This window comes from Lygodium microphyllum, chromosome 22 (assembly GCF_053477565.2).
Source record: "Lygodium microphyllum isolate KBCC chromosome 22, Lygodium_microphyllum_v1.1.10, whole genome shotgun sequence".
Lineage (NCBI taxonomy): Eukaryota > Viridiplantae > Streptophyta > Polypodiopsida > Schizaeales > Lygodiaceae > Lygodium > Lygodium microphyllum.
In genome coordinates this window covers 2,231,829-2,247,100 of record NC_141156.1, presented here as the reverse complement: position 1 = coordinate 2,247,100, position 15,272 = coordinate 2,231,829, and the positions used below count along the sequence as shown (strand labels likewise).

The following is a 15,272-nucleotide window of genomic DNA, read 5'->3' as shown; positions in this document are numbered from 1 at the left end:
GGAGGGATAGAAAGCGAAAGGAGAGCCAAATATATGTCGCATATGCTTTTCGGAGGTGCTGTTTGTATTCCTTCAATCATGCGTCATTCGGGAGACCAATAAAGCAGGTTGCGCCGCCGTGCGGCTTTATTCCTTTCATCGAGCCGCCAATTTAGGAATGAATGCCATCGTACCATATAGGTGCCTTCCTACTCTCATGTACACGAGCTAAAGCGCGACGCCGATGCACGTTTGATGTGCCGCCTTTTTCTTGAGGATAAAGCTAGGCACACGAGGCATCCTTTTCCGATGGCATGCGGTCCAGTGAACCATATAGGTGCCTTCCTACTAAGTTCCTAGTCTGATGCACACGAGCTAAAGAGCGACGCCGATGCAGGCTTGATGTGCCGCCTTATTCTTGGGGATAAAGCTAGGCACGCGAGGTGTCCTTTTCCGATGGCATCCGGATACGGTCCAGTGATAATGAGCAGCAGCAGCAGGATAACAGCGCAACACCCTACCAATATATATACACACAGAGTGATCATCCCAACACCACATATGTACCTCACAAGTTGCGCTGCTCTGATCTCTGGTGGTACCGTGGTAACTCTCTCATTCATCGGTGGGCGCTATATTCGTCATTAATACATTCGAATTAAGCATGGCTGTAAGTAGTCCCTAGGCCGCCAGCATTACTTCTCTTCTTTCTGCTATGGTACGATTCGAATCATCAAAATCTAAGTGAGTTGCATCGTGCATGCAGGGTGGCAAATTCTCACAAACCTCCCGGGATATTACGCTCCAACAGAAAGGGAAGTTCTTGCAGGCCTCCTGCCGGACATCGGATGGCCAGTGGCTGGCATCCACGCTGGACCTCAATTTCTTTCTCCAGAACTCCGACGGAAACGTGCAGTTCGCGCCGCAGAGGCCAGGCAACTACCTGCTGACATCCGAAGGCGTTAGTCTCACGGGCACAACATTGCGCGGAACGGCCAGGCGACGCGATCAGACCAGTGTGCCCTTCCAGCTGGATCTGGACCGCAACGTTGCAAACATTGAAGGACGGCTGCTATGGCTAGTCAATCCCGCGCAGCCATACAACTCTCCTGATAACGGTACCTCAAAACTCCCTTGGATCGTACGGTATTCCTACATACGTACGTACTTACGTGTGTGTGCGTCTGAGAGAGAAAGAGAGAGAGAGAGAGAGAGAGAGAGAGAGAGAGAGACACACGAGGGGGAGGTGTGTGCTCGCGCGCGCACGTGCTTATGACGTAGTAATGAATTGGTGCTGTAGATGAGGCCGGATTCGGTTCTTACGATGTCTCGGACGACCAAAAAATGCGTGACTATGCCGAGTCTCTGAAGCCGCACCGCCCGAAGCGAGAGGTTAGCATTACACCGCCCACCAAAGATGATAAGCAAGATATACAGAACCTTGTGCGTTTGTGGGATCTTGACATCATGGACCGCAACCTAGGACAGGTCATCACTGCCCTTCTATCATTCACCGTCGCAGTTATCGGTGCTATTGAGCAAAAGCGTGGAGTTGGGTTTAAGTTGAACATGACGATCCATGTTGAATGGTGTTCTGTAGGCTACTCTGGTGGAATTTCCACGTCGCCCACGGCCTAATGAGTACACACCTCACCGCCAAGGATGGAGAATCGACAACCAAGAGAATGGCGCGTTCCCCATGCATAATCTGCAATACTACAGCCTCGCTGTACAAAATGGGAGTGCTGTGTATGCTAGCGTGTTGGTGCCCGTCCGTTACAGGGTGGGTCGAAGCCGCATACGCAATGCTTTCTTACAAAGCATGGAACAAGGGCGTGTGGTCACAATTGACCCACCGCCCCCTGGGCAACGTCAACCTCCTCCACAGGATGACCCTCGAGCTGAAGCACTGTTCGTGCAGTCTCTATCGTGGGTTGTGGTTGGTCTTGCAATTATTTGTTTCTAGGTGGAGGACCCACTTGTTGATGAGGTGTTTGTGCAACACCTACCACAGGGAGTTTGCTCTTAAATAAGCATCATAATTGGCATGCCTAATTTATGTGACACTTGGTATGAACTACTACATATTGAGCACATAGACATATTAAGCATCATAATCGGTTTGTCTTCTTTATATCTTGTAAGTTGTGTGGCCATGCGAACTTTTCAACACGTGTGTGTTTAAGTTAGTATTGAAAAATATCAAGATTAATCACGTGTACTCTACCACGTGATGAAACAAAAGTACTCCAATTTACAATCATTGTAAGCATGATGCATGCAAACTATATTCAACCTTAAACTTCTATAGTATTACTCACATTTCAACTCCTCAATTTCCAAGCATTCATATGTTTTATGATGTCTCTGGATGAGCAATCATTGTTTTGAAGCTCACTATGAGCCTTGCAATTTCACATGATCATGAAAATTGCATCTAAGCAACAATAGTGGTAGTACGCAACCTTTTGTATATTGGGGTCTTTTGTTTTGTGATTTGCATTAGTGATTCATCATGCTTTTGTACCGCGTAGTCTTTGGAATTATTTCATTCAATCATTGGCTTTTAACTTCAAAATCATGCAGTCATCTTCTCATTTGAGATAAAAAATAATGACTATTTCCATAAAAAAGCTTTTAATAATAAGGTGTTGGCGAATGCTAACATTGCCATGACACCATAGTGGATGCAACGGCCACATACACACAATTTTTTGCATCTTTACGCATGTACATTGTGTATGAATCATGATATGGGCTCATCTTGAGTTCCAAATTGTATATTTTCCCTCAAGGCATGAGTCTACATGAATAAATGAGAGTACTAATAATCTGCATTTTTCATGCATATGTGGGCTTGGAGAAGAAGGCAAGTATGGAGATTGGAACTCTTTTCCATGCTCAAATACTCATTGGATCCATGAATACAAGATAAATGACTCTCACTTTCTCCCTTATCTTTGCTAATTATATTCTTGCATTTAATTAATGCATCATTAGTATGTGATTTGCATGACATTATGCCAATATCCACTTTTGTGTGAGATTGACTAGTGTGTAGTCAGTAGCCCATTGCAATTAGTACAATTGTTAGTGCATTCTCTTCCTAATCACTCTCATTCACCTCTCTCTAATCTTGCACTACTCTCACATATCTTAGTGTTTATGATTTCTCTATGTCCTAGCTAGGTGACTACCTCTCCTGCTTGAAATTTTGTTGGTTTGGATGTGTTGGAGGAGCAACCTAAGCTAAACGTGTGTTTTTCCTCAACATTTGGCATCATTGTTGGGGACAAGCAACCTAAGCTAGAGGAGTTTGTACTTAAGAATTGAGAGTTTAGTGTTAGAAATGTGTTTAGGAAGAGAAATCAATTATTAGAATGGTTAATTTTGGTTGTAGAATGTTGTTTTTTCCTAATTAGAGGCTTTCTCATCACTCTGTTGTAATAAAATAATATATAATTTATGAGATTAGAGTGATTAATTAATGTACAATTAGCAAAATATATTAATCATTATACTAATAACTCACTAATTCTCATGTGCGTTTGGTACTATATATAAGTAGGTGTGCATTTAGAAGTGAGTTTGATATGTTTATCTTTTAAATTCCTAAAATATTATGCTAATATTATGGTTTTAACTAGATTGTTCATAGTAAAGCGGTTTGGAGCTAGAAATTGGTGATTCTCTCACATGTATGCTTAAGTTAAATTTATGAGGCTTGAGATCATTAATTTTGTGCAAGTTTGAGTGCCTTTATTCTCTATTATATTTTGCAGTTGATCATTTGCATACCAAAATGTAGCTGAATTTTTTTGGGATGATATAAATTTTTATGCAATCTTTTAAAAATACTATTTGGGTATAAATGTGAGCTTGTACTAAGAACACTTGGAAATTTTTTTTGATTAATTCTAGTTATATTTGGATATTTTTTACATTTTTGAAACAAATAAAAAAATAGGGCATATTAAAAGAAAAGAAAACACACACACACACATACCCATCAACACACGTGCACATCCACCTTTCCATAATCACCCTCATTTTTTCCTTCTTTCCTTTATTTTTCTTTACCTTGCCTCTACCTAATTAACTCTCTCACTCTTCTCTCTCTTTTCCCTTTACACATATGCATACATCTCTCACTGTCACTCTCCCTCTCTCTCTTCCCACACATGTAGACTTTTACACACACACACACACTCACTCACTCACTCACTCACTCACTCTCTCTCTCTCTCTCTCTCTCTCTCTCTCTCTCTCTCTCTCTCTCTCTCTCTCTCTCTCTCTCTCTCTCTCTTTCCAACCTCACACACATATACATAATCTCTCTCTCTCTCTCGTCCACTCACATACACACACACACCCTTTCTCCCCCCTCTCTCTCATTGAAAGAAAATGAAAGTAACTAATTAACTAACTCATTGATTAATTACACAAACACAAAACACACGCATAGTCTCTCTCTCTCCCTCTCCCTATACATAATCAATAATTAATTACTTGATTAGTCAATTAATTATTCAATTGGTTTCCATTTATGCACGAACACACACACACACACACACACACACACACACACACACACACACACACACATCTTTCTCTATTCTTCACAAACACACATTAATGATGGGGCTAGTAGGTGAAAGGTTGTGATCGTCTACAAAAAGGGCAAAGGTTGCAAAATGACTGGGTAAAGGGATCAATCAATGAATCGTGAGGGTCAAGTGAGTTGTTAACAACCAACTTAGGAGACTAGGTGAAACATTGGGGCTGTGCTGGTAGTCAGAAAAGACAGGGGTAGGAGGATTCTCAGCTAGGGCCGCCGTCACCAAGGTAATGGTTGACATAGCATAGGGTACAGGGGGTCGGGTTGTTGTCATGAGTAGCTAGCACTAGGGATGGTTTTTGGAAAACATCCAGGTTAGGGGTCAATTTAAGAGGCCTATTTGGATCATGAGGGATGAACTGAGTGAGGGCTAGATAGATGGTCACTTACAACAACTAGAGTGAGAAGAATAAAGTGTGTTAGGTCAAGGCTGGTGTTAGGATTGGGTGGGGCTGCTTCAAGGGGCAGGTGATAGCTGGTGTCAACTAGGCTTGGCAATGGGGATGGAGCAACTAGAGGATTGAGAAAGGCTAGCACTCCTTGGTAAGATCAAGAGTGTGGGCTGAGTAGATTATGGGGGAATATTAGCCAGGAGAATAGTGATAGCATGGCCTTATCCTTAGCATAGGTACAGGTTGGGCAAGGTTAAGTGTAGGGATAGAATTCGATACCAAATGTAGGGTCTGAGGGGTCTAGGGAGGTCCAAGGTCATTGAACTAGAGAAACAAGGCCGATATGGTATGTTGAAGAACTGGATTGTATTAAAGGACCTCACAGCCATGGGGGACAACAGCTATGAAAATAGGTTGAGGGCTGTTTCGCGGCAGCAAGGAATTCTGGTAAAGTTGGTATGGCTTGTGTAGGAAGTGGGTTGGCCAAGTGGGTAGGGGTCATTGATATGATGGAGTGAGGCAAAGGTCTTAGGGCCATTGTATTGTGCAGAGAGTTGGTCACGTTGTAAGCCACATTTAGACAATGGTCAACAAGCTGGAAAGGTCTATAGAGCTGAGGCTTATTCGACTGGGGAAAGGGTTGGAGTTGGTGTAGTAAACGAGGAAGACATCAATACATGGAAGATGTGGAGGTCATGACCATATATCTATAAGAGCCAAGTAGTATCAATGATGTGGATCAGGCCGAGCAAGTGTTTTGAAAAATGGTGAGTGGCAAGTGTGTATGAGAAAGGTCGGATTATATGGAAATGGAGAGGGCCAGATAGGCCTTGACACTAGGGCTAGGCTTGTCTAGCTGGGCAATAAGGAAGTGACTATGTGAACAATCGACTTGAAGGGAATGATAATGGAGATGGGGCTGTCTGCACAAAGACTAGGCTAGGTGGTCACGAAGTTGGGGATGCCTAGTATTTGAATAGCAACTACTAAATTAAACTCAGACACAAAAACTATGGCACTTGGACTAGCACCACCAAATCACTCAGAATACAACCAGGGTAGGGATAACACCTATCCTTCTCTAAAATTTGATAAGAACATAAGAATTATAATCACACACATCATATACATATGCATACGGACATCACTTGTGTATTGCAAGTCACAGCACATACACAGTGCTATCCTAGTGGACTTTGGTAGAGTGTCCCATACTCATCAACAAACTGGAAGCCTAGGAGTCCCACTTCCACCCCCAACTCTAAATGATTTGAGAACTTCACTAGGCATTCACCTAGGGAAGTTCAATCTAGCCTAGGATAGTCAATGTAACATTGTTCATAATTAGTCTAGGTGCTAGTCGTTTTGGCAATAGCACCAATTGTTCTACATTTACAGGACAAATGTCTATAGTGTAACAAGAACTCCTCAACATAATATGTCTATAGATGACATATTTGACGTGACTAGGGCATAGGTAGCCTAGGAGATCATAAGTACCTATGCGGATGCATATGGTTGCTAAGGCACATCTTGTGCAATTGAATGGAACAAAGTCAAATGTGTTGCTAGAGTCTCCTTATGTGCCTAACAAGCCTAAGAGTGTGCTAGGAAATCCTAGGTGCACATTTCTATAACCTTACCTTAAGACATGTTCTCGAGCTCCAAGAATGTTATCTAGGGCCATTGGTCAAAGTAGTCCAAAAGACACAAACAAGGTGTCATATAAATCCTCTAGGCCTTTACACTACTCCTATGCAATCAAGACACTTAAAGAACTTATCTACTGCACTAAATATGACTTAAACATGATCTGGACAACACATGTCAAACGGATGCAACTTGTGACCAAACAAGAAAACCTACATATAAATATCAGAGGAGCAATACAAGAATTACCCTTAACAAGTTTGAAGTGAATCAAATACATAGTTGGGAAGTTTTGAGCTCAGCAATGCTTAGTTGCAATTGACAATCACAAGAGCTTTCATAAGACTTAAACCAAAAACTTACATAATATGAACCCTAAGTCACTTTTATAGACCTATTTGGGGCAATTGGCCTGAACTTCATTGACTTCTAGATATTGACCTAGATTTACAAGATGGAACTATTAAAGCCCCAAATTTGACAAAATGACATGTTTTTACAATTAGAAAAATTTGTGTCTGTTTTAGGCCCATAGGGCTCAAGCACCAAAAACTCAAAATTTGAAGTGAGAGCCTTTGTGCTCCTATAGTAGTTCTCGGAACAAGGCTTCACTTGATTTTGAAGGTATTTTGGTTGATGTTGATGCCTTTGGTTTCCCCATGAGCTTTGGTATCTTACTTTAGTTGCTAGATTTTAATGGATCAATGCTTTGAAAGCTGTTGGTTGTCATAGTCACTAACATTTGGCTTTTCTAATAGTATATTAGGGTGAAAACTCCTTTGTAGATTCTTTTGGCTTCCACTCCCTTCTAAATTCTACCTTGGATTTGATTGAGGGAGTTGGAAGTTATGGGGCAACTATTTTGGGTTTCAACATTGGTTTGGATCTATATTTTGTTTTGAGTTCTTGACATGAAACTTGGATGCTTGGATTTGACTTTTGAGTAGATCATCATTTGGATGTTAGGCATAAAGGTAAAAGTGTTTGAAGAATTAGAAATCAAACACAAAAATTGGAAAGTTTTGGTAGAAAAAAATGCAATTTGACGCATTTGAAATAGTTTTCTCACCCCACATAGAGTGAATCCAAGACGATTTTTGTGCATGTGCATGGGATAAAACATCGTGTGTCTATATATGGCCATGTAATGTTGTCCTATTTCATGAAACATATAGTTATGCATGGGTAGCAATATGTTGTGGAATAAAAGCCTGGGCCTTTAGCAATATGGTTAAGGTCTTTTGATAGCAAGTCTTGGTCTATTCTATATCAAATAATGAGTACTTTCAAAGTAGCATTGAAAAGGCCTATGGAATGTCTTGGAGCTATATATAGCTCACCCTATCTAGACAAGGTCTCACCTATATATATCTAGATTGTTATCAATATGAAATACTCTTTGGGAGTGTACAAGCTCTCTCTCTCTCTCTCTCTCTCTATATATATATATATATACATACATACATACATACATACATATATATATATATATATACATATATATATACACACACACATATATATATATATATATACACCCTCTCTATATCTCAACATGGTATTAGAGCTATCACAATTGACTACAAGCAATTTCCTGAGGAAGATAATCAAGAAGTATACCTATGTAGTATCTCTTCAATTCTTGATTCATGTTCTTTTCATGCTTAAATTTGATGTATTGTGTATGTTATAAAAATCTTATGTTATGAATTTTAAGCATAGAAGAAGTTCACTTAATCATCATTTAGGTTGCAGATATTTTGAATTGTAGATATGCCTTGCTTGGACACCCTAAAAGTTTCTATTTGGCAAATCGATACTCAATTTGGAGTTTTGTATTTTGCGTCATCACTCTCTACATACTATACATGCTGAAGTAAAGGTTCAAGAGTCTTCTCAAACTACAAACATAAAGCTCCATCTATACACTCCTCAGTAATCTCCTCATCATAATCAATCTCCTCAGTATGAAGCCATAGATTATAGCCTTAGCAACTCCTAAAGCCTCTCAATGGATCATATTCTATGTCAGTTCTTCAATAATCTATCATTTTCTTTTAATGATGTTGATAATAACATCATGAAATTATATTTTGGAAATTCCCAAGCCTTCTCCAAGAGTGAATTCAATTTTATAGTTAATAATCCAAATCTCAAGCACCTTCTTCAAGTCCATAGTCATCTTAGTGTCAAAAAGCAGCTTGAATCTAGGTTGCTTTTTTTGGCTTTGCATCCTTTGTATTTGAGGATTTTTGAGCTTCCTATACTTTTGGCTTTTTGAACATTAGTCATAATCTGCTCTAGACCTGAAGAAGAAGACTGAGAACTCCCAGTCACCCGCTTTGAACCTTCAGGTTAATTATTATCTCTTTTTTTCTTCTCCTCAACAAGCACTTTGAATCCCTGAGATTTTTCCATATAGGCATAGATGGAAAAGACATCAACTTGATTATCCCATCTAGTCCCTTTCTTGATCTCATCACCTATGGCTGAAAGTTCAGATGTTGAAGATTTCCCCTTTTTATTTGCATGTAGTGCATAGGACCATAAAGGAGACTTGTCCTTCAACAACTACTCTAACTGAAGGCTGTAGGCAATAGCTTCCCTTGCCACCTCTTGCATTACATAAGAAGAGTGCAAGAGAGACTCCTCTAACAACTTCTTCATACCATCCTTACCAAAATTTTGGTTTGATCGGCCGCTTTGTATCTCCAAAACATATCATCTTGTCTTTCTGCACTACCAACTTTAGCCTTCTCGCCTCTTCAAAATATTGACACTCCTTCCACTCATAATCTGGACTATCACACCACATGCAAGATAGACACAATCACTCTTGGAAGATTTTACAGAAGTAGAAAAAGTTGGGACTGAAATTGGAATTAGACTAAGTAGCTACTACTCCATTCTATTCATCTTGATTTCTAGGTCTTTTAAGTTCTTTGAGATCTCCTCCACCATATCTTTGAAAATATGTTTTGCAGCTCGTTTTACAACCACAGCAAAAATAGGCATAGGCATAAATACATGCTAAGAAATAGGAGAAGTAGTGCATGGTGCAATAGGAGAAGTAGGAGAAGTCGTGGTAGGAGAAGACATTGTTGGTGGTGATTGCATCCCATTCTACAAGTGAGCCTTCTATCTTCACCTCTTTGTCAGTGTAGAAACCACATTGACAGTGTCCTACCAATCTATCTTCAACCCCATAGGTTGTGTACAGTCTTCTAGAAAATCTCCCAGCTCATCTTAAAGTGCAAGATCAGTCGCATGTAAAAATAACTCCACTTTCTCAGAGTTCAGAGCTCTTTGCTCTACTACATCCAACTAGTTGTATCTCTCTTCAGACTATGACAATAGTTCAAAGGTGGTGAACAGATCGGATGCTGTATGCTCGCGTAGTGAGAACCGGAAGGTCCCCAAGAACAAAAGAACTCTACTTTTTACACAAAACTCAAGGTAGAAATCATGCACGACATGAACAAGAGACCAATTGGGTGTAATCTCCCCCCATGCCTTGTGTGAGCGCTCCACAAAGCATGTATTTTATGTATTAAACATCTTCAAACTCAAATAATAGCCCAAATTACAAAATAGCACGCTTTTGGCTTTTTGAGTTTGCTTTAGTGCCAAATAGAAATAAAGCTAATGGGCGGGCACCCAAAGAGTCAGGCATACCCGATACAATGTCCAAATACAAATATCATAATCGTGCGTCCATGCGCATACAAAATAATAAATAAATATCCAACGCCTTAATAAATAGGTGCCATAAAATATAGGTGCCATGCCTAAGGTATGCGCCCATCAAAATATAAGTGATAACTCGAATACACGCTATCCTCCAATGCTTTCCTCCGCCACTGCTGCTATCTCTACACATCAACTGAAGCATTCACAATCGTTAGTAAAATAATACAATTAAACTGACAAAAGTGAATACCTAGTAGTCTTCAGCTACATAAATAAATCAACTGGTTAGAAATTAATCCTAACCTTAATTTATCACGAGTGCGCACTCTAAACTCGTAAACGTTTATTAATTTAATATGTATTTTGCGGAATCACCGGCTATGGAATCACCCATGTACACGCTAAATTAATGAAATGCCCGAAAAGGATAGGCGTCCCAATCAACTTCTCGCACAAAGAATCCACTTTGTGTATGAGCCCCGGTCAACAAAGTTTACGGAATCCACCGTAAAACCTCATGAAATCCACCGTAGCATGGAATCCATCGTGTAATATGCCTCCTGGCATCATACCCCCAGGGTGGGATAGCAATTGTCCTCAATTGCTATTAGCTCAATATGGAGCTAACAGAGTGGGGAAAGCATTTAAGTCTCTAGCGTGCATCCATTGGGCCTCTTCAACAGGATGGTTTTTAAACTTGACCAAATATCTAGAATATCTACGGCCAGTTCTAGTGGTCAGAAAGTCAGTATCTATGATAGCCTTAGGCTCAAGGATTTCAATCTCTTCATCTAGCAAAGATGGGTTTTCATAAACAGGGTGTACAGGTAATTGGCCTCTAAAGGGTCGTACTAAACTAATGTGAAATGTGTTGTGAATTTTCCAATGTGGTGGTAGTTCTAACTTAAATGTATTGTCATTGATTTTATGAATGATCTTAAATGGTCCATAGAACCTAGGTGCTAATTTCATAACTGGGTGTTTATCTACACTTTGTAATCTACGTTTTTCTATTCTTAACCAAACATAGTCATCAACTTTGAAATTCATGGCCTGTCTCTTCTTATTGGCTTGTTTTGTATATGATTGTTGGGCTTTGGCAATCATGTCTTTAACCTCATCAAAAATAGTTGCGTGCGTGTTAGCAATATCATCAGCACTTTGAATTCTATTTGATAAATATGCAACATGTGTAGACAATCTATAACCATATATCACTTCAAACGGTACTTTCTTTGTAGCTGTGTGTGGTGTATTGTTATATGAAAACTGCAGTAAATGTAAATGTGTATTCCATGTTTGTGGTTTAGAAATAGTGTAAGCACGTAAAAGATCTAAAATAGTACTGTTAGTGGCTTCTGTTTGTCCATTAGTTTCAGGATGAAATGTAGATGAGAAATCAATCTTTGTTCCTAGGTTAGAAAACAAAGTAATCCAAAAGTTATTACAAAATCTAGAATCACGGTAAAAAATAATAACTTTTGGTAATCCATGATTAGTGAAAACAGATTTCAAAAACAATTGTGATGCCTAAGATGCTGTTAAAGTTTTCTTGCATGAAATGAAATATGCTTGTTTACTAAACCTGTCTACAACAGTCCAAATCATATCATGGTTAGCTTTAGTGTTAGGTAAACCAGTAATAAAGTCCATAGAAATCTATTCCCATGGTCTTGATGGAATAGATAAAGGCATTAGTAAACCATACTATTTACCATGATGTCTCTTAACTCTTTGACAAACCAAACAGTCAGAAACAAAGTTAGATACATCAGTGTCCATATGTGGCCAATAAAAATCTTCAGTCAATGTACGCAAAGTAGATATGATACCTCTATGACCTTGATATGGAGGACAATGAATTTCATTCAAAACAAAATATCTAAATGGAACTGTAACACATAATCTCTTTTCATAAAACGTGAATCCATCATTATAAGATAGTGAATCAATAGGAATCCAGTTATTTCCAACTAATTTATTCCAATCAGCATGAAAAGTAATGTCATGATGATAAGTATCTTTCATAAGAGTTAGAGAATCAAATGATATGACAGAGATATTATGAATGGTCGATCTTCTACTTAAAGCATCGGCTAATACATTTTCTTTACCTGGTTGATATTGGATAAGGGGATGAAAACTCTGAATAAAAGCTGCCCATTTGATATGTCGGTCAGATATTTGGGGTTGACTAAGGAGATGTCTAATGCTTTATTGATCAGTCATAATCATAAACTCAGAACCCATTAAGTAATGTTTCCATTGTCTTAAAGCTTGTACAACAACTAACAATTCTTTATCATAAGTGGAATATTTAAGTTTGGATGGTTTCAGTTTACAGCTAGAATAGGCTAGGGATGATTATCTTGCATAAGTATGGCTCCTATTCCAGATCCGCTAGCATCAGTAACTACTAAAAAGAATGGTCTATTGAAATCAGGTAGTTGTAATACAGGAGCATGGGTTAATGCATGTTTCAATAAATCAAAAGATTTCTGTTGATTATCAGACAAATGATAAACAATATATTTCTTTAAAAGTTTAGTCAAAGGCAAAGCAAGTAATGAAAAATTTCGCACAAACTTCCTATAAAAACTAGCAAGACCTAGAAAAGAACGTAACTCATGCACATTTTTGGGTATAGGCCAATTTTATATTGCTTCTATCTTCTTAGGGTCAACCTTAATACCTTCTGATGATATAATATGACCTAGATATTCAATTTCTGTTTGAAAGAACTCATTCTTTTCCGGATTAGCATACAATTGATTATCTTTGAGCAACTTGAAAACCAAAGACAAAAGTTCATAATGTTCTTTCTTACTTTTACTGAATACTAAGATATCATCAAAGAATACTATAACACAATGCTGATATTTCAAAAATATGCGATTCATCATTCTACTAAATGTAATAGGTGTATTAGTCAATCCAAAAGGCATTACTAGAATTTCATAATGACCAAATTGTGTTCTAAATGCAGTTTTAAATATATCAGATTTATCTAATCTCACTTGATGATAACCATATTTAAGATCTATTTTACTAAATATGGCAGAACCTTGTAGTTTATCCATAAGATCATCTACCCTAGGAATTGGATATCTATTCTTTACAGTAATCTTATTTAGGGCACGATAATCAATGCACATGCGATAAGTATTAGTCTTCTTCTTTACCAACAAAACAGGTACGTCAAATGGAGAACTAGTAGGTCTGATTAATCCTCTGTTTAATAATTCCTCAACTTTATTTTGAATTTCTTTCTGTTCAATTTGGTTATGCCTATATGGTGCTTTACAGGGTGGTTGTGTACCAGGAATTAAATCTATTTTGTGGTCTTCAGGACGTGAAGGAGATAGTCCAAGTGGTAAATCTTCAGCAAAACAATCTTTAAATTGTGCAAGGAATTCTTTATGCCTGGGTGCATATGTTTTTCTTTAGCTTGAAGTTCATTCACCCAAATTAGATAAGATTTACTACTTTTGCGTAATGCACGTTTAGCTTGAGTATGAGTAAGCAGTGGAAAATTATTAGATGCGTGCATACCATACAATGTAATGTGTTTTCCTTGAAAATTAATTTTAATTGAATGCGTAGAATAATCTATGTTAGGATTATGCTGATGATGCCAAGGCATTCCTAGGATAATATCACTAGACTGTAATGGTACAACTAGAAAATTCCTTCTTTTAGTATATTCACCAATTTGAATTTCTAAATCATGCCCCTCTTGTGTTCCATTATACCTTGTGCCTAAGAATGCTGCTTTAATGCGATAATGCGTAGGAACAGTTTGTAATTTCAATTCTTTCACTAACTTTGCAGAAATAAAATCATGTGTACTACCATCATCATGCAAAATAATCTTTTCTTTTCCATGCACTAAACATTTCATTGTCAACAAGGAATGTGGAGTTGGCATACCTGGTAAAGCATCCGAAGGAGTAGTAATATAGTCCTCATCTTCCGTAAAGTCAGGCATTTCTTCATGTTCTTCATCTTCCATTGCTCCAAGATAGTTGATATGAACAGGTGGCTTCTTCGATTGGAAATTGGCTCCTAGATGTCCAGGTTGATGGCATTTGTAACACACTATAGGTTTGGCTTTAGATACATTGTTTGCAATGGCAGGAAGTCTATAAATATTAGGATTTGGCTGTGAAGATGGCTTAGGGTTTTGATTGGTATTTGATGGCAAAGGAGGTGGTTTTGTCCAAGACTTACGGAAAGATGATGAATGAAATCTACTTTGATTGAATCTTCTAAAATTTGAATTGAATTGCTTAGAACCATAGTTGCCATTTTCTTGAAATTGTTGTGGACGCTTGTCTCTTCCTCGAAGCTTGTCTTCAGTGTCATGAGCTAAGGAAATTGCATCTTCAAGAGTTGTAGGCTTGAACATATTGACTTCAGCGTAGTAATGCCCAAGTAATCCAGACATAAACTTGCGCTTGTGAGTCGCTTTAGGTACGTCTTCAAGCATGCATAGTTGCAGTAAGGCATTCCAAAAGCGTTCGGTGTACTAGGAAATAGGCTCACGATCTCTTTACTAAAGAAGGTACCATCATTTTATGGATTTTTCATGGAATTGTGGAGGAAGGAAATTGTGCATAAACTTCTTTTTGAAACTCTCCCAGGTAGTGGGACAATCTATGCTTTTACGAACCACAGTCCACCAAAGAGATGCTCGATTCACTAAATGATTAGTGACACATTTAATTTTGTCTTTTTCAGCATATGTCTCTTCATGAAAGTAATCATCAAATTGACTGATGAATGTAAGAATAGTCTTTCCATCTCGAGTTCCATTGAAAGTATGGAATTTGAAATTTCTTTTACTTATCTTTGTTTCTTTGCGGATGGATTGAGCTTCGAGAGTCGCATCGATGGTTCGTCGGATAAGATCTTCGGGTTGTGGTCCATCTTTGTCAGTAGTC

At 38.5% G+C, this 15,272-nt stretch overlaps 1 protein-coding gene across 1 annotated transcript; it reads left to right on the top strand.

The window, feature by feature from the left end:
- Nucleotides 1-507: 507 nt before the first annotated feature.
- LOC148016829 (uncharacterized) lies at nucleotides 508-2,111 on the top strand. Its single transcript, XM_087662699.1, has 4 exons — nucleotides 508-649; nucleotides 746-1,097; nucleotides 1,280-1,467; nucleotides 1,580-2,111. The coding sequence occupies exons 1-4, from the start codon at nucleotides 644-646 to the stop codon at nucleotides 1,943-1,945; spliced, it is 912 nt and encodes a 303-aa protein (XP_087518825.1). The 5' UTR covers nucleotides 508-643; the 3' UTR covers nucleotides 1,946-2,111.
- Nucleotides 2,112-15,272: the final 13,161 nt, after the last annotated feature.

Bases quoted from the DNA above. Each gene is read 5' to 3' on its own strand.
- LOC148016829 (XM_087662699.1), top strand. The intron at 1,098-1,279 runs GTACCTCAAAAC...TTGGTGCTGTAG, and splicing joins ATACAACTCTCCTGATAACG to ATGAGGCCGGATTCGGTTCT. The intron at 1,468-1,579 runs GTCATCACTGCC...GGTGTTCTGTAG, and splicing joins TGGACCGCAACCTAGGACAG to GCTACTCTGGTGGAATTTCC.